At 39.8% G+C, this 19303-nt stretch overlaps 1 protein-coding gene across 9 annotated transcripts in view; it reads left to right on the forward strand.

Moving 5' to 3' along the window:
* Nucleotides 1-11724: 11724 nt before the first annotated feature.
* NFAT5 (nuclear factor of activated T cells 5) overlaps nt 11725-19303 on the forward strand; it is a 131234-nt gene continuing 123655 nt past the window's right edge. For 4 of the 9 annotated variants that reach the window (XM_067018255.1, XM_067018257.1, XM_059044784.2 and 1 more), the window contains exons 1-2: nt 11725-12156; nt 13880-13933. Coding sequence is in view for 4 of the 9 variants with exons in the window: in XM_059044784.2 (XP_058900767.1) it covers nt 12084-12156; nt 13880-13933 (127 nt within the window). In the remaining 5 variants the exon portion in view is untranslated. The remainder of the gene's footprint in view (nt 12157-13879; nt 13934-19303) is intronic. The other 5 variants (XM_067018258.1, XM_067018256.1, XM_059044787.2 and 2 more) reach the window with 2 other exon arrangements.

A 19303-nucleotide genomic window follows, 5' to 3' on the forward strand; every position in this document is an offset into this window, starting at 1 on the left:
CTTATACTGTTGTTTTTTGCACTTACGATTTTAGTATAGAGACATTTTTTGCATTTTGAAAAGCTACTTATTTTTATAAAGTTTAGGTCCTTTAAGTTTACTTGTAAGAATAAACTACTGAACAACAAGAAAAGTTCATAGAATAAGTGTCTCTTCCCACCTGAGTCACAGAATAAAAGAACTTATAGAACTGAAAGGAATTTTTAACCTCATCTTTTGAAGGTTGATTTAAGTCTTTTTTTCTATAAGATATTTATTTTATAGCAGGTTTGATAGAGTGCTCTCAAATCATTAAATTCTTATATTTAGGATTATATTTATACTGTCCGATCTTTGTGACACACTCAGTTCTAGGAAAGCCTGAATTTTTCAACACTTCATCAATTACAATAACCATTACTGGTGACATTTGTGTTACAATATTACACTTCACAAAGTGCTTTTTCACAATTAGTTCATTTTTTCCCTGTAATAACACTGTGAATGACAAAGGTACTATTATAAACCCATTTTGCAGAAGAGGAAATTGAGGCTTCAGAGTGTTTAAGAGATTTATGCATTTAATAAGTGGCAGAGTAGAGACTCAAAACAAAATATTCTGCTTTTCCATCTGCACTAATAGTTTTTGAGCTCCACCAAATCAGATGCCAGCCTTTTTTCAGTTTAGAGTAGAACAATAATTAATGGGCTAAACTTTCTCAGTTAAAAATTTTTATCTGATGAGTTTTTCTTTTTTTAAAAAAAATTTATTTATTTGTTTGTTTATTTATTTTTGACTGCCTTGGGTCTTCGTTGCTGCCTGCGGGCTTTCTCTAGTTGTGGCGAGGGGGGGCTACTATTTGTTGCAGTCTGCGGGCTTCTCATCGCGGTGGCTTCTCTTATTGCAGAGCACGGTCTCTAGATGCACAGGCTTCAGTAGTTGTGGCAGGCAGGCTTCAGTAGTTGTGGCACATGGGCTCAGTAGTTGTCGCTTGCAGGCTCTAGAGTGCAGGCTCAGTAGTTGTGGCACATGGGCTTAGTTGCTCTGCGGCATGTGGGATCTTCCCAGACCAGGGCTCAAACCCGTGTCCCCTGCATTGGCAGGCGGACTCTGAACCACTGCGCCACCAGGGAACTCCCTGATGTGTGTTTCTTAACTGGATACCTCATGCTTGTCTGTACTAGATGCTGGAATAGGATGGTTTCTGATGTAGCATGAAGTTATGTGTTTTGTGATTTTAAGTTTCCCTATCAGCATTTCTGCAGTGTTTTGCAGAGAGCTCAGATTTCCAGGTGTTGAGCCACAGGAATATATTTTAAAATCGTTGCATTATGTTATGCTGAGTAAGCCCTCGGACCTGCAAGCCAAACAAATTTTAGGTCCCAAAATAATGGTGAAAAGCTACTATGGACTTGCTTCATTCTCTCCTATTTCATACATTGTTTTTCCTTACTGCTCATCAAAGTAAAACTTATCGAGGGGTATATCCAAGGGAGATAATTAAGAAAAGGCTATAAATACAGATTAGCTACAAGGATGTTCATCTCAGTGGTATTTACAAACGTTTTCAAGAAAGGAAATAAACTAAATGACAAAAGTAAGTGATTGGCCTGCCTGCCAATGCAGGGGACACGGGTTCCAGCCCTGGTCGGGGTAGATCCCATGTGCCGCGGAGCAGCCCATGAGCCACGATTACTGAACCTGCGCTCTACAGCCCACGAGCCACAACTGCTGAGCCCGTGCGCCACAACTACTGAAGCCCATGCGCCTAGAGCCCATGCTCCACAACAGGAGAAGCCACCTCAATGAGAAGCCTGCGCACCACAATGAAGAGTGGCCCCCGCTCGCCACAACTAGAGAAAAGCCCACGTGCAGCAATGAAGACCCAATGCAGCCATAAATTAATTAATTAATTAATTTTAAAAAAAGAATCATAAAAAAAATGAGTGATTGGCTAATAAATTAAGATTGATTCTACAGTCAAGTACTCCTTTGCCATCACACATTATTAAAAATATTTATTGATGTGTACTGATGTCCACAGTTACATCAAGAAGGTAGGATAATAGTATACATAATGTAGTCAATTTTTATATGTAGAATGCAAATATACATAGAAAATTTCCAGGAAGATATATGGTAAGTGATTGTCTCTATGTGGTGGTTTAGGAGTTTTTGACTAATTGTTATTTATTACTTTCTTATTTATATTTTCTGCTATTATTTTTGTTTTTTACAATGAACACATATTGCTTTAGCAGTATAAAACCCCCACATAACTTTTTTTTTTATTAAAAAAAAGAAACAATCCACTCAGCCCTGTATAAAGCATTGGCAAACATGTTACCTACTATGTTCTGTCAACTTAGAGAGTGAAGGGGGAGGACATGGCTGTGTACAGAATTTAATTTAGATATACGAAGAATTTCCTGAAGGTAAGACCTTTAGTCTGTTAAAATGGTAAGGGTCTAGAGAATTCCCTGGTGGTCCAATGGTTAGGACTCGGTGCTTTCACTGCGTGGACCCTGGTTCAGTTTGATCCCTGGTCAGGGAACTAAGATCCTGCAAGCCACGTGGCAAAAAAAAAAAAAAAAAAAAAAAGTAAGGGTCTAGGTGAAACACTTAGGTGAATGGAGGTGATTAGGGTGCTGATTCCTGAGGCTGACCTGAGTGTACAATGCTGGAGAGGATTTAAAGGTAGAAAATCAAAGGCTTTCTAAAGCTGGCTTCCTAGGATACAAATTTCCTTGGTAATGACCCTGAGATGCAGTCAGTTAACAAGTATGCATTGAGGACAGGAGTTCTGAGGAGAGAAAAGACATAGAAATTCAGATTTCAGTTATTCATTCATTCAGCCATTATTGATTGCTCTCTACAAATACCGCATTGTGCTAAGTGTTGGGCTCTGTTCTTTGAGTTTACAGTTTAGTTGGAGAGATAAAAGATGAGGCTGTAAATCATTTGAGAAGTACTGGAAACTATGAAGGAAAAATCAGAGAACTTAGTTCAATTAAAGAAGACATCAGAATAGTTGAGATGAGTGGGAATAGGCTTCCTGAAGATTGAAATTTAAAAGTTGAAGGAAGTTTCACTGAAGAGAAAATAAATGTGAAGGGTTTTTGACTAACAATCTGATATCTCACGTGTACTTACGGTCTTTTCATTTATGAGAGGTACCGCTACTTCTCCAAAATTTGAGGTTTTTAAAATGTCCTCCCTTTATGCAAAATATTTAGCTCTTTTGCATTAAGAAAGGATTAGAGGGAATTCCCTGGCGGTCCAGTGGTTAGGACTCTGCGCTTTCACTGCCCAAGGTGCAGGTTCAATCTCTTGTCAGGGAATTAAGATCCCACAAGCCGCATGGCACGGTGAAAAAAGGAAAAAGAAAGGATTAGGTAATACGAAGTAGAAAGATTAGAATTACAGAATTTCAGAGAGGGAGGTTACCTTTGCTATTGTACAGTCTGCAGCAGGCGCTGTAATTGTCTGTAAATGTCTATCCAACATCTGTTCGCCCCCTCTTCTTTGCCACCTGACCCCCAATTGTGTTCAGAGAGCATCAGTGTAGCCATCTAATGTACCTACACATTTCCCAGGCTCCTTTTAGCTAGGATGACCATGTGACACAATCCTGCCCATGACATGTAAGTAGAATCCACCGTGTGGGTGTTCCAGGGACCAGAGTTGTTCCTTTTGCCCTTTACCCTTCCATTTTCCTCTCACCTAGAAGGCAGACAGGATGCCTGGAGGTGACAGCCATCTTGCAAACATGAGAACAAGGGCCCAAATCTCAAACCCTAGCAGAGGAGAAAGCCTGTGTGCCTGATGGCATCGTGGGACTTCAAGACTAGCCCTGGATTGCCTAATCCAGACTCCTTGCACGAGAAAAATAAAACCTGTGAGCCACTGGTGTGTGTTACTAGCATCCAAACACAATGCCTGCCTGATAAATAATCTAACCCACTTATTTCACAGAGAGGAGACAAAGGCCCAAGAAAAGTTCCATAAACTTGGGCAGATTGTATCAAGTTTAAGACTTTCTCACTTTGAAGTGACAGAAAACCCAATCCCAAACCTCTTAAGAAAAAAAAAAGGAATTTATCAATTCAGATCATTGAAGTCAGGCGTGGCTTCCTCCAGAGACTCAAATGACTTTTTCAGGTTCTGTTTTTCCTCTCTCTCCACCTCTTGGCAATGCTTCCTCTGCTCCCTCCACTTCAGACAGGCTCTTTCCTCTTTGTGGTGAGGTGTTGCCAGCGGGTCCAGCTTTACCCCACCCGGGAGTAAGTCCAGAGGGAAAGCCAAAACTCCTCCCCGGAGGAAAGTCACACTACTCAGGAGAAGTGTGACTGCTTGCTGGGCATTCCCAAAGTGTCCGTCCTCTGCTTAGTATGTGCTCAGAACTTAGAGGACTCCTGGTTCCAAGTCAGCTCACTGGCCACTTCATCAAATAGCCTCTGATAGACTTACCATAAACAGGTGTGTGCATCCATGAGAAATACGTATCTGTCAGATATTTCCTTGGATCATGTGATTACATGCTCCTTGGGTAGGTTTTGACCGCTGAGGTATGTGAACACTGTAGAGAAAATACCAAGTCTATCTAGATGCAATGGGAACTCTAAAGGTGGCCCCCAACTCTGCAGATGAAGTCAGATTTGGGGCTTGCTGAACCTGCTCAAGAGCAGTGATACAGGTTTCATCCTCCTCTTTCCCTCTGGAGGGAAATCTACTAGATCAATCCTCCATGGGTTTTTCTCTTCCTGAATTTCCCCCCTTTTCATATCTCTTGCACCCCAAAAGGATACTTATTTAATAACTATAAAGGGCAGATGGTCTATTTGTTCCTTATGGCTCCAGTTCAGACAATCGGGGCTAAGTTCAGAGTTCCCTTAGCCTGTTTCTTACCTGGCTTTTAAATGCTTTTGGTCTAGGCCTTACAGAGTAAACCTTAGGTCCATTATTACCCAAGTCTTCCGTGAATGGAAGGTTTGCAAACTGATCCTCTTTAAAGACATCGTGGCTGCTTTTTATTTCCACAAGCCTTTTTATTTTTTCTTTTTTTCGGAAGAATTGTTGGCCTTTAGGATTCTTGAAATTCTTCCACATGCAGTTACTCTGAAAGCAAGCATTTAAAGGCTTAAATGTTAATGCTGAAGTATGTTTAAAGTGAAAATTGGGAATGCAAGCTCATGTAGATTTGTTTCTTATCAGTTTACTCTTTTACTGAGTTTCAGCAAGTTGCGTTTACTTGGATTTCCTACTGGTAAGAAGTAAATCTAGGATAATTTCTTTTCTGGTTAGAGTTTTTGCTGTTCTGTGTAACTAAGTGTAAAGTCTCTTGGGGTAATTCATGTTTAGTGGTGTTTGCATCTCTGTTAAATATTGGACTCCAGCGATGAAGAAACTATTGGTAGATATTTCAAACCTTTGTCCCATTATCTCCTTTTCTTGAATATTCTCAGAATTTCTCTCTCTCTCACTCAACATTTAAGCAGTTTTGAGTTCCTCTAATTCTACTTTCACGATATATACTACACAACGCCTTCTTTCCATTTTTTTCAGACTCTTCTCTTTAGGGCCTCATTCACTCTTGCCTGGGTTCTCTTTCCAGGCTCTCAGATGCCAATTTACTCTCCACACTGCTGCCTCTGTTATTTACTTAAAATAGAGCTCTGGGAAGGTCATTTCCCTCCTCAAAAACCTTCAGTGGCCCCCCAGTGCCTATAGGATAAAGAACAAAATCCTTGGCATAATGTTTAAGACCTTTCACCTCTGCCCTTTTCTTCCTTTTTTAGTTTCTCCTTTCATTCTATCCATCTCTGTACCCAGTGTCAAATTCCTATTAAAATATCTACAAATGGCTTATTAGGGAGTTTGTTTCATTCTGTCCTGGTGCTAAATTATGTGCTCACAATCAATTTTAAGTTATTTAGGGCAAGGATGTGTTTTATTTATTTTGATCTTCTTAGAGACTGTATAACCAGTGTTCACAATGTATTAGAGAGGGATCCATGAAATGTAATTCACTGTGATAATTGCTATACTAACAGTTTGAACAAAATGGTATGGGAACCCAGAGGGGAGAAAAATTAATATTGCTTGGAAGGGTTCAGGATGAATTCACAGGTGAACTAATATCTGAGCTGGACTTTGAACCATAAGTAGGATTTTTACAGGTAGAGAAACTGAATGAATTAATAAATGAATATTCTCTCTAAGCCTCATATTTTATAATTAGATTCTAACACCTGTGGGTACATCCCTTGTGTGTTGCTTCCCGTGTCTGGAGCGGTCCACATTTCTCTATTCGGCTGAAACAAATGTTTCTCAGGTGGAATATATTATTTCTAAAGTCAGTCTAGTTTATCCAATAACTTCAACTTAGCCCTTCAATTCTGGAGCTTAGTTGTGGATGACCAATTCAACTATTTTATCATCGCATCCTTAACCTAAGTATTTAGCCATAATCCTCAGTAAAGCTGAAAAAAAAAGACACTCTGCTTCTTTGACCATCTACTGACAAAGTCCAATGAAGCCCAGGTATTTCTTGGAATATTTGTATCAACACATAATAGCTGTGATGCATCACAATGTAAACATTTGTATGTTAGAACTTTGCCCTGCAATTATCTAGCCTCTTTTAACCACTTTAGGAAATTGGGGTTGGAGTAAAGAGATATCAGCTGTGGGGTATAGCAGGCAGAGGAGAAAGAGTGATGTGTTAGGTGACATTGCTTTCTTTTCCCCTCTATCAGCTAAGAAAGCAAAAGGATAATTTATTTCTAGATACCTGTACAGAACTCTAGCTTAGCACCTGTCACAACGCGAGTTTGTTTACTTTCAGGTCATCTCCCTCATCAGCCTAAGAGTAAACTTCTCATATTCGTCTCTGTAAAAATCTTCGTGTTTCCTGTATCTAGCATAGTTCCAGGAGCCCATTTGTGGAAAGAGGGAAGAATGGATTTAATTCATATGGAGGAATGGTTTTTCATCTTTTCCAGGTTATAGATTTCTTTTTAAGAAAGCTTATGAATGTTAAAGACTTTCATCCCAAAGAAAGAGATGTTTGTAGGTACACAGTTGCAAAAATTTGTGTACAAGTTTAGGGAGGTCACAGATGTCTTGAAGGACATGGACCTCAGGTTAAAACTCCATGAATTGAGAGAGGGTAATGGCAAATTGTAAAACCATTTCTAATTTGTACTTTTGGTCAAACTAATACTACAGCTGAGGTAGGGCTACTAGACTCAATATATATTATAATTAGATGCGGAAAGAGCACCATAGCAAACATAGGTGGTGGTATCAAGACCAGTGTGAATAAGAACTTGTGCAGTTTGCGTAAGTCTAACCCGCCTACTGTTGGGATGGGATGACCTAGAGATGTCTTGCTTTCTTGGTTTAATTCGCTCAGGGGTTTCTATTTTCCCATTAAAATTTCTCCTCCCGGGCTTCCCTGGTGGCGCAGTGGTTGAGAGTCCGCCTGCCGATGCAGGGGACACGGGTTCGTGCCCCGGTCCGGGAAGATCCCACATGCCGCGGAGCGGCTGGACCCGTGAGCCGTGGCCGCTGAGCCTGCGCGTCCAGAGCCTGTGCTGCACAACGGGAGATGCCACAGCAGTGAGAGGCCCGCATAACGAAAAAAAAAAAAAAAATTCTCCTCCCTAATCCACCCTTTGAATCCCTCTGGCAGTTACCTCCTTTCTTACTGCTAAGTCCGCTGGATTCAAACTGATTGCACTGTATCTCAGGACTTGCAATCATTCTAGATCTTGAGAGACTTCTGTCTCCATGAGACTTCAAATGAAAACTCCGACTCAGACCAACCAACTCATAAAGTGCCAAAGTACTTCATCAAAGTGAATTAGATGCTTGATTATTAGATTTGGGCACTTTGAAAGATGTAAGAGGTGAGAATATTCTTAACTCAATGGCAAAACTATGGAAACAAATTTCGTCTTCAGAAATATTTGCTAGAACACGTTCTAAGGGTAAAAATTGACACATATACACAATCAAATAAGAATTTGGTTAGAATTTCAGCACAAATTTAGTCACTGCTATTTCCCACCACTATCAATTCTCCAGAATTTTTTTAAAATTTATTTATTTATTTATTTATTTTTGGCTGCGTTAGGTTTTCATTGCTGCGCGCAGCCTTTCTCTAGTTGCTTTGAGCAGGGGCTGCTCTTTGTTGCGGTGCACAGGCTTCTCATTGCGGGGGCTTCTCTTGTTGCAGAGCACAGGCTCTAGGCACGTAGGCTTCAGTAGTTGTTGCTTGCGGGCTCAGGAGTTGTGGCCCGCAGGCTCTAGAGCACAGGCTCAGTAGTTGTGGCACATGGGCTTAGTTGCTCCACGGCATGTGGGATCTTCCCGAGCCAGGGATCGAACCCGTGTCCCATGCATTGGCAGGCGGATTCACTGCGCCACCAGGGAAGTTCCAATTCTCCATTATTTTTAAAATTTATTTTATTTATTTTAACATCTTTATTGGAGTATAACTGTTTTACAATAGTGTGTTAGTTTCTCCTTTACAACAAAGTGAATCAGTTATTCATATACATATGTTCCCATATCTCTTCCCTCTTGCATCACCCTCCCTCCCACCCTCCCTATCCCACCCCTCTAGGCGGTCACAAAGCACAGAGGTGATCTCCCTCCAATTCTCCATTATTAAGGAGTGCTCCCAAGGTGGGGCAAAGATAATTTGTGGTCTAAACGTTTTTTTGGTTTATGACTCGAATCTCTCTAGAAATTTTCCTTTCAGGTTTTGTGTTTGTTTAGCAGGTTCTCTACAATGTACATGTGACTAAAATTATTTCAACAGCCTTAACTGTATTACAATGATGACGATTCTGTAGATCTTGTGACAACACATTCCTCTGTTCTGTACGAGTTTGTTTAATTCCTTTTCAGTGGTTGATATTTGAACCTCTTTTATTGAGAGCAGATCCAGCTACACAATTCACTAAGGGCCTAAACAGGTCCAGGAGGGGTTAAAGAACACACCATCAATATAAGAACTGCCACTCTATTGCATAATTTACACAACCTTGTAGTTGAATCTGGGCTTCTTGTGACTTTTTAATCAAATAACTAGGGAATGTGATACAACAATTGGGAAGTAACGTAAAGAAATTCTACAAACTACTAAATCTGCTTTATGTTTTGTTCCATGATTCTATTGTAATTTTCAGTGAGAGGAAATTTCCAAAGTTTATATGCTTAAAGTTTTACTTTTTGTTGTGCATAAAGTTTTACAAAGGTAATACGATTTGGTGATAGGGTGGTTTTTAAAATATAAAATAAGATTATTTCTAATATCATATAGAAGGGGAAGCAAATGAGATATTAGTGACCAGAGAAGGAAATATCATTTGAACTTGAGGTAGCATGTAATTTACTAAAGACACAATGATCAGATAGTTATTTTTGGTAACCCTGAATATCAGGAAGATCATATTGTATTTTGTGATCAGAGCAGGGCAAACACTGTTTACTAATGAATTTATGTGTGTTTTCAGTCACTGAAAATTTAAGTACAAATTGAAAATCAGGGTCTCTATGCTATTGCGAAGCAAGACCGTGAAAACTATCCATTTAAGCACTTTTTCCAAAAAATGTATCTCTGTAAAAGGATGGGAGGTGGAGTTAACCATTGAATTTTCAAATATTCATTTAGCTATAATCACTGCTTGATGCAGGGCTTGATGGAGTGGGGCCTGAGCTTAAAGAATCCCTGGAATTCACAGTCTGGGTCAAGTCACTCTTTGGGAGACCCCTATTCACTTTGCTCTTACTTAATCAGGGGAAATCTGATTAACATAAACAACAAAGCATCAGTCCTGGGGAAAAAAAAAATCACAAAAGGGCAGAGAAGTGTTGAGGGAAAGGGGAAGGAAGAGGCCTTGCCAATTCTTGACTTGTTAATTCGAGTCAGAACAGCAATGGGGATTTCCTATACCCTAAGTTTGTTGAATGATTACATAGGTCTGCGGAAGAGGGAAACACTCAGAGTGACTCACCCCATTTTTTTTTTGTATTGGGGTTCTGCCTGGTGCATTGCAATTTCCTCTCCTCACATTATATATTGACTAATGGAGAGGTGAGGTCTCCAACAGGCTTTTACACCTACTCAGATTCAGAAGCTTTGGCCTAGGTCTTAGCCCATTGGGCAGTGTGGGGTTTGAATCTTCCTCTCTTAAATGAGTGGGACTCGGACCAGTTTTGAAGGGACTTCTGTTGGGACTTGTTACAACAGCGTACAGTGGTGATGTAGATTTGAGGACAGTTTCTTGTTCTGCTTTGCCATCTTGGGGTGGTTCTGAAAAGCCTTCTTACTTCTGACAAGAAGAAAATGTTAACAGGGTTGATTACTACACAGAATGCAGTAAAGAGAATTGGGCAACCTGACTCAGATGTTCAGATGGAAAGATAGGTGGACTCCGATGACACAAGTTTAAATTCTAGGTCTGCGGGTAAAGCTTTGCAGAGGGACCCACCCCAGAGACACCTGCACAGGGGCCTCCTTTGCTGAGAGCTTCTCCCCCATCCCCACCACTCCAAGTCCAGATGAACTCAAATTCCTAGGGGAAAGGTTCTATAAATTGTGTGTGTGTATACATATGTATGCATATATATATATATATAAAACACTAATTTTTAAGCTTTGTAACTATCTTTGTAGATAAAATAAGAGAAACTAAACCAACTCAAATAGCTTAAAAGTGTTGCCCCGGTGACCGCTGGCATCATTATTCTACACAAGATTAAAATTACTTCCCAAGTAGCATAACTTGCACTCCAATTGATATTTTAATAATTTGATTAAAAATTTCTCAGAAGTCTATTAGAGTCAGGAAACGGTCTGCGGTATAGGTGAGGATTTTCAGTTTTTGCAACGGAAACTTTTGGCCGCCATGAACAGAATAGCAAAAACTCAAATGCGTTCTTCCCCCATCCTTGCCTAGTCCAAAGGTAAAAAAATGAAAACCGTTTGGAAGAATCGTTTTTAAGTTTGCTTTTTTCCTCTACAACAGTCACGTGGATTCATATGACTCAATTTTTAAATCGACTTTTATCTCCCACACCGAACAAACCCGACCATCACAACACAATCAGAAAGACTTAAAAAAAATTTTTTTTTTCAGCCCCTAAAGGTTGGGGGAGGGGGGAGAGAAAAAAGGGGAAGGGCAAAGGTAAGGGGAAAGGGTACTTTCATTTAAAAACAACCAATAACGCGAGGTCTTCAGGATATGGTCCGTCATTTCCTAATTAAGAAATGAGTTTGACAGCCTTTTGACCAACTCAATTCAGACATTGCTATGCAAACCCCAAAGGGGTGGTGACTGTGCTAGCGACGACACTCCATTCCCCTGCGAGACCCCAAGCCTGCCCACCCAGGACGTTCCGGCTCTGGGGTCTTTCCCCTCTTTTCGCAGACGCCTCGGCTCCCCCCCTCCCTAGGTCTATCTCCTCCTACGCTCGGCTCGCCGCCACCAGGTCGGTGCAAATACCTTTTCCCTCCCCGGGGCCCCAGGCGCGGACACCTCCCAGCCTCCCTCCCTCCCTGCCGGCGGGGCCCTTTCCCAGTTGGTGAACAGCAGCCCCAGGCCGCTGTTCGCAGGAAGCGAAGCCCTTGTTGATGCTGTTCCGTGGTGCGCCTCTCCGCCCTCCGGCGCCGCCCGGGCTCTTCCCCGCTCTGGGGCGCTCCCCCCGCTCCGCGCCTGCGCAGTGCCCCGCGGGAGGCGGGGCTCAGATTCCTGTCAGCGGCGGCGGCGGCGGCGGTGGCGGCAGCGACCGTCAGTTTTCGCTGAGGAGAAGCACGAAACGGACCCGTTGGGTCTCCCCCTCCCTTTCCCCGCCCTGAACCCCCCTCCTGGCTCGCCGAGAATTAGTCCCCGCGGAGTTTCCCCTCCACCCCGCCGCCGTTTCCTTGGTCCTCGGCTCGGTGGAAGTCACTGCCCTCGAGGAGGAGGCAGCGGCAGCCGCCCTCGCCTGCCGCCCCCGGTTCGGTGCCCGCGGTCCCGGAGAGGAGGTGCCGCCGCCACCGCCGCTCCCCCCCTCCCGCTGCCCTCGGGCCGGGCTGGGTCGAGCTGCGATGCCCTCGGACTTCATCTCATTGCTCAGCGCGGACCTAGACCTGGAGTCGCCCAAGTCCCTGTACTCGCGAGGTGAGTCAGGCTGGGGGCTGGGGCGTGGGGGCGGGGAGGCCCAGCCCCGGAGAGCCGGAGGGGTCCCGGTCGGGGGCGGCTGCCGAGCCCCTGCCGGGATGGCCTGTCTTGGGGGGTGGGGAGAGGCCGAGGAGGTCGGGGGTTGGTGGAAGGGGCCCGGGAGGAGTGGCGGCCCCTCCCCCGCGGAGGCGCTGAACACACGGGGCCCAAATGCCGTCGGCCCCCGGGTCTCTGCGGACCCGGTGGCTCTGAGCGCTCCTCGGCGGGTCGGGCCCCGCCACCCTCCTCGAGCGGCCGGCCTTGGCCTCTCCGGCTCGGGGATCACCCCGGACTGGGCCCCGCGCTGGGGCCGCCGCGATCCGGCCGCCGCGGCTCCTCTTACCAGGACCATCGTCCCCGGCAAAGTTGCCCCCAAACGGGTGGCGTAGCCTGGAGTGGGTTCTGGGTTCAGGGTCACCATTTTTCTCCCCCTCTAGGTTGTTTGTGCGCTGTCGTTCTGCCCCCCTCTCCTTCGGCCTAGTCCACTCCCTCCCCTTGTTGGGACGGCCCCCCTCGACCAGGCGTCCTTCTTTCCTCGTCATCTTATGGCTGGAAAGAGCCCGAATTTTCTTTCCTTTTCTTTCTTTCTTTTTTTTCCTTTCTTTGCACTTCTGTGGCATTCCAATTACTTACTTCTGCTTCTGTTTTACAAAGAGAGGGGTGCTCTCTCTGGATTAGTTTTATTCCTCTCCTGTCCCAGGGGTACCGGCTCAGGTACAGGCGCTGTCCTTTGAGAATTTTCTCTTTCGTTGCCGTTCAAGGGCTCCTTGCAGGGAGGGGTCATCGGACACAGTTTCCCGTTTTAAAACTTTTGGCTAAGGCTTGAAGGGGATTCCCGGGATATAAAATATTAACACTTGAGCTGATCTCTACTGGGGTTAAATTCCTATACTGGACACCACAAGAATGTGTTAGAACAGGTTCTGTGTGCAAGGGCCATCAAACCAAAATGCTCCCACTGCACTCTTAGTCACTTTTTTAAATTACTGAGAGGGGGCAAAAGCCATAACTGGGCTATTAGCTATTCATTTTACCATGTTAAAAAAAAACAGTGTGTGCCATTGTGAACCTCCTTCCTTAGAAATTCAGGGTTTCTTCAGTTTTTGATGTATCTATCCGCTGATTCCACTCCCTGCAAAAAGGGGGTCTTCAGCTTCACGTTCGTGTATTTAAAATCGTTGAAGTGAATCAGAGTGAGGTGGTTTTCTCTGAAGGTGCTGGACTTTATAGACTGACGATTGAGTTTGTACACAGAGTCCTACTTAGTAACTGTAGCCATTGTCTGTTGCTCTGATGACTTTAGTTGGCAGTCACCATCCTGAAGTAGTTTGGAAATATTGTAGTTTTGAGTGTCAGAAAGGAAGAGACGATATCTAGAGGTGATTCTTAAAGAAGGGCTAATGTGGTACAGTTGGGTGCTAAAAATAGTCAAGACATTAACACCGTTTGTGCAGTAATCATCACATAATTTTCCATGAAACAAATGCTTTATGAAAATCTAAGTTTAGTATAGAGACCAGTGTAGAGGCACTTCAGCCTTCTTTTGCCGAGAATATATTCACAAATAGGGACTTCAGCTCTTAAAAATACGTGACAATTATATAAGAGATGTATGCTATCCTTGACTTTTTTTTTTTTAAGTCATTCAGCATAAAAAGTACTTAATGCTTTTTGTGTTTTTCAGATTCTCTGAAGTTACACCCATCACAGAATTTTCATAGAGCTGGACTATTGGAAGGTCAGCAAAGTGCCATTTTAAAGCATATTGTGTGAGTATGCAAAGGCTTTCTCTGAAATGGAGTTTAAATGAGAAAGTGTTAAACTTTGCAAACTCATACAATCTAGTTTTCTTCTAAAGAGCCTGATCCTTCTTTTAGAGCAGCTGAATGTTTTAGTGGATTTTGTTACTGTGTTTGATGTCCTTGTTAGCTATTGTATCTGTTTCGAGAAGCCTTGGGAAAAAACCCCACAAAACTATTAAAAATTATGTGTTGGGTGTTCTACTTTAGAAATCCATATCTTGATTCTAGTTTTTTACAAAACAAACTGAATATGAAAAGGCTCAAACATTAAGATCATGACCATAACTAAAAGAGTGACACCAAACACATTTAGTTTGGAAAGTCAGAATTTAGAACTTTCATATGCTGAGCATTTCAGAATGGCATATTAATTATTTATTACAAAAGCATTGATGTCATTACTCTTGCATCATTTTTAAGGATAAGGCAAGCCAAGGTAATAGAGATGATGATTGAGCTATGCTTAGAAAAAAGGGTTTTAGAAAGTCCTGGAAATGTTAGAATGTGTAGAATAATTTAAACAGCTGACAGTTACTTTAGAAAGCATTCTGTGCTGTTTTTAGCATTTTAAGACAAAAAAAAGGACTACTTGTTGTTTTTGCAATTTTTGAAGTGATTTCATGTATGTCATTTTTGAATCATGTAATCCTGGGAACTGGACAGCAAGGATATTAATTTTCCTATTATAAAGATGAGTAACCTGAGGGTGAAATTAAGAGACTTGGGGGAAAAAAATCATATGGCAGTAGAAACAAACAGTGCTTTTGTGTTGTAGTTGGTGCTCTTTACCCAAAGCCAGGCTGCCACTGTAAAATATATATGTAACCAGTAAGTAAGCATTTTATGGTCCACTTTAAAAAGGCCCTAAATATTTAAGTTTGACTTGAGTGTAGGTGTCAAGGGAAAAAGTGGGTTTTGTAATTAAGCTTAAATTTGAATACCAATTAAGCTACTTGTGACCTTTAGCTCTGTGACCTTGGGCAAGTGATTTTACCTCTCAAAACTTTAATGTTCTTTTATAAAAAATGTATATAATCTCTTAAATTTAGTGAGCTAATGTGTATGAAAATGCCTAGTATAGTGTCTGGCTTAATAAATTTGTTTTCCTTTAGTATTAGCTAAATTGTTTTAACTATAATTTAAAGCATATAAAAGTTCTCAGATTAATTATTCATTATATTTATACTTATAAAAAGTCCATAGGTATATATATACCTTTAGTATATATTAGTATGAAAATCAACTACAGTTTGAGGCAAGGAATTTTTAGAAGTGTTTCTTAGTGAAGCAGATTTGTTGTTTCTATTTGTATTGTTCAATTTGTGACCATGTTGTGGAGTTATATTTGTCTGTACAAAAACTCATCCATTTTCTGGGCAGCAAACCAGAGTGTTATAATCATAGAGATTATCAGGCAGGAGAAAGATAAGAAAAAGAAAGAGTGTTAATTATTTAAGTAAATATTTTTAACAAGTTGATGGAAATGCAGGCAACAATCTAGTATGTATATTTACATGTTTATGCCAAAATACTTTCACTAATTTTTCATTGTGGTTGAGAGGATACTCAGTTATTTAAAGTAAGACCACCCTTTATGGATTATATATAAATTGTAAAATGTATAAGTATCAAGTATGTCATGTTCTCTTATATCTTTGATACAAGGTATCATAAGAAAGTTGTTTGCTTCTGTGATGAAAGGATTTAATCTATGTATCCTATTTTTATTTTCAACCTTTTATTATGGACCTTTTAAAGAATACACAGAAGTGGAGAGAATAAAATGATGAACATATCACTTTATTTATTTATGGGTTTATGGGTTTATTTATTTGTTTATGGGTTTGGTGGTACCCATCACCAAACTTTAATAGCTATCAAAGTATGTCTACTCTTGTTTTTTTATCCTCTCTTCTCCCCCCAACCTGTATTATTTTAAAGCAAATATCAGACATCATAATCATTTCATGTATAAATACTTCTGTATTATAGTGATATTTTTTATATTACTTTAAAAAATACTCTGTTCCAGGAAATACAAAAAATTCTAATTTATTTCAGCAAGATATAGTACAGCAGGAGGCTATGCTCCTAGTGTATAAGAGCAATCTGTGCTAAGTTTGTAGGTTATGTGGTCAGACTTGGGTTCAAATCCTTGTTTGATGTTTGTGTGTGACCTCAGCTTAGTCATTTAATCTTTCTGTGCTTCAATTTTCTCTTTTTTAAATGGGGGCTATAATAGTATCTTCATTAGAGGTGTTGTTAAGATTATTTGAGGCAAATTCATGTAAAGCATTTAAGCTGGTGTATAGTAAGCTCTATAAATGTTGGCTAAATTTTAAAAATTAAATTTAAAAATTAAAAAAATTAAACAGGCATCTATATAGTTCTTACTATGTGCCAGGAACTTTATAAATATGAACTCACTGAATTCTCATAACAGCTGTTTGAGATCGTTACTGTTATCCCATTTCACAGATGAGGAAGCTAAGGAGGCATAGGGAGTTTCACTAACTTACCTAGAGTCACACAGCTGGTAAGTTGTAGAGCCAAGATTCCAGCTCAGGTAGTCTCACTTCAGAATCTGTGCTCTTAAGTACTATACTGTACTGACTCCCTGCGATATATAATATGAAGTATCGTCTAGTAGTATTTATGTATGTATGCTTTACATCAGTAGTCTAGGTTTCTTTTTTCTTTTTTTTTAACAAAGTAATTTTTAACGGTTTAATCCCCCCCCACCCCCCGCTGCGTTGTGTTTTCGTTGCTGCGTGCAGGCTTTCTCTAGTTGTGGCAAGTGGGGGCTACACTTCATTGTGGTGCATGGGTTTCTCATTGCGGTGGCTTCTCTTGTTGTGGAGCACGGGCTCTAGGCACGCAGGCTCAGCAGTTGTGGCACACGGGCTTAGTTGTTCTGCGTCATGTGTGATCTTCCCCGACCAGGGATCGAACCCGTTTCCCCTGCGTTGGCAGGCTAATTCTTAACCACTGTGCCACCAGGGAAGTCCAATAGTCTAGATTTCTATCTAATAACTAAAAAACTCTACCCAGTGTGAAGGGAATTTAATTATTATCATACAATTTGTTAAACATTTTAGAGAACATAGGTTTTACAAATTAAAGTTGTTGCTTTTTTTTTAAGGAATACAAGGTTGGAAAACCTACAGTTGGGTATTTAGCTTCAAAAATAGATTTAAAATCTCTTTACTATTCAGTTTGTTTGTATTTATCTTTCATATCAATGCTGGTCCTTCTACTCCCTCTCCCCCTTTTCAAGAATAGGAAATTAGTTTCTTTCTTTCTTATTTTTTTTTTTAATTTGAGATATAGTTGACATATTATGTTAGTTTCAAATGCACAACAATGATTTGATACTTATATATATTGGGAAGTGATCACCGTAATAAGTCTAGTTAACGTCCATCACCCTACATAGTTCTGCTAATACCGTTTAATTTGGTGATTGCCTGACAATGGAAAAAGGGTCTAGCTATTTAATGTAATGATATGTAGCCATTAAAATAATGTTTCTGGTGACCCCATAATTACATGTGAAACTCCTAATAAAATAAGTAAATGAAAGATATTGTTGCAATTATATTAAAAATAGCTTGCATAGAAAAAGATCCTGGACAAAAGTATATACTACAGATTTTTACTTTTTGATTCTATTTTTGCATTTTCCCTACCTTCTTTAAAGAAGGTAGTTTGTATATATTTTTTAAAAAATAAAATGGTTTACACTTGCAGTGTTCAGACTTTAAGGCTAGGGTTCTTTGAAGTGCCTGGAAAAAATGTTCAACTACAGGAAAAAAAAAAGGTGCCATTTCCTACACTTTCTGTATTAAAAAATGTTAATTTGGGCATATATAGTTTGCTGTATAAAAACTGAGATTAAAAATTAAATAAGCAAATAATAAGGGGTCATTCTAGAAATACCTATAGAGATGTAAGATAAGATGGTAGAAAAATCAGATAAAACAGGAAAAATAATATAAGCAAATTGGAAGAAATAAAGTAATAAAAACAATGGATTAAAATTTTTAAATGCTTTTAAAAGTGTGAGTTAAGAAATTACATATGGATCGAATTAAAAGAAAATATGAAATATTACATTGAGTTAGGGGAAAATAAACTTTTTTTTAAACTACTCTCAATCTGTTTGTATTGTACCATGCATAATTTTACTTTATAGTTCAAAAATGAAAATCCTAAAAATAGTTAACAGTTTTTTTACTGATTTTATGGAATATTTCTGAATTGCCATTAAGCCTGATTTATTTCTTTCCTAGGGCCTGTGTTTGTAAGGTAGTTAGGCCATTAACTCTTACATGATGAAATATATGAAGATATCTTACTGGAAAGGACTTTTTGAAAGTATTTAACATTAAAAGTAATCTATTGGATTCTTTTCTTGTTTAGTATCTATTATTCTCTATTGGTCCATACCTAATAAACAAAAAATATTATTGAGGAAATAATTATGGAAATGAATTTCAAACATATGACAGAATCATACCTAGTTCATGCCAACATTTTGTTTCTAGGATCCATCTCTCTCTGATTTCCCATCATTTGTTTTTGTGTCTCTTCCTAAACTCTGCTTTTTTAATTTTTGTTTTTATTCAATACTGGAATTCTATTGCTTGTTACAGTAAGAGGATAGAAATTCATATTTAATCAGTTGGTCCTTGGTCTGCTCTTGATTCATTCTTGACTCTACTGTATTTATTCCAGGAGTCCCCTAAAACTTGCAAATGGTAGTACAGATAAACATTTCTTATTGTGATCAATGTTATATATAAAAATAGCCACTTTTTATTAGAAAAAGTTGACCCATCAGATTATTTTCTATTAAGAATAACAGGTAATTAGAAAAAAAATAAAGATCAAATTAATCTGAGATATCAGTTGGGCCTGATTATGTAGTGACAGAGGATAATTCTGCTGACTTTATGAGAAGTAAAAGACTTTCTTCAATAGATATGTTGCTTGTTATCTTATGCTCTTTTCTTGTTGCTAAGATTTTATTTCAAGTTACGTGAAAGAGAGTCACGTCTTTTATTTCCTGTTGCCTTAATAAAAATCAAGGTTAAAAAACTAATGAGGTATAATACACTAATTATAAACATGTATTTGAATGAAAAGGTAGAAATAGTCTATGGATTAACTACAGGTAATGATTTCAGCTTCCAAATGTAAATAAAACCTGATGTTGTTATGAAGGATCTATATTTTTGATGGTTTGAACTAAAGATATGATACATGAGATTTTTCAGTTACTTTTATTTATTCTTAATAACTTA

The sequence above is a fragment of the Kogia breviceps genome, chromosome 18 (assembly GCF_026419965.1).
Source record: "Kogia breviceps isolate mKogBre1 chromosome 18, mKogBre1 haplotype 1, whole genome shotgun sequence".
NCBI lineage: Eukaryota > Metazoa > Chordata > Mammalia > Artiodactyla > Physeteridae > Kogia > Kogia breviceps.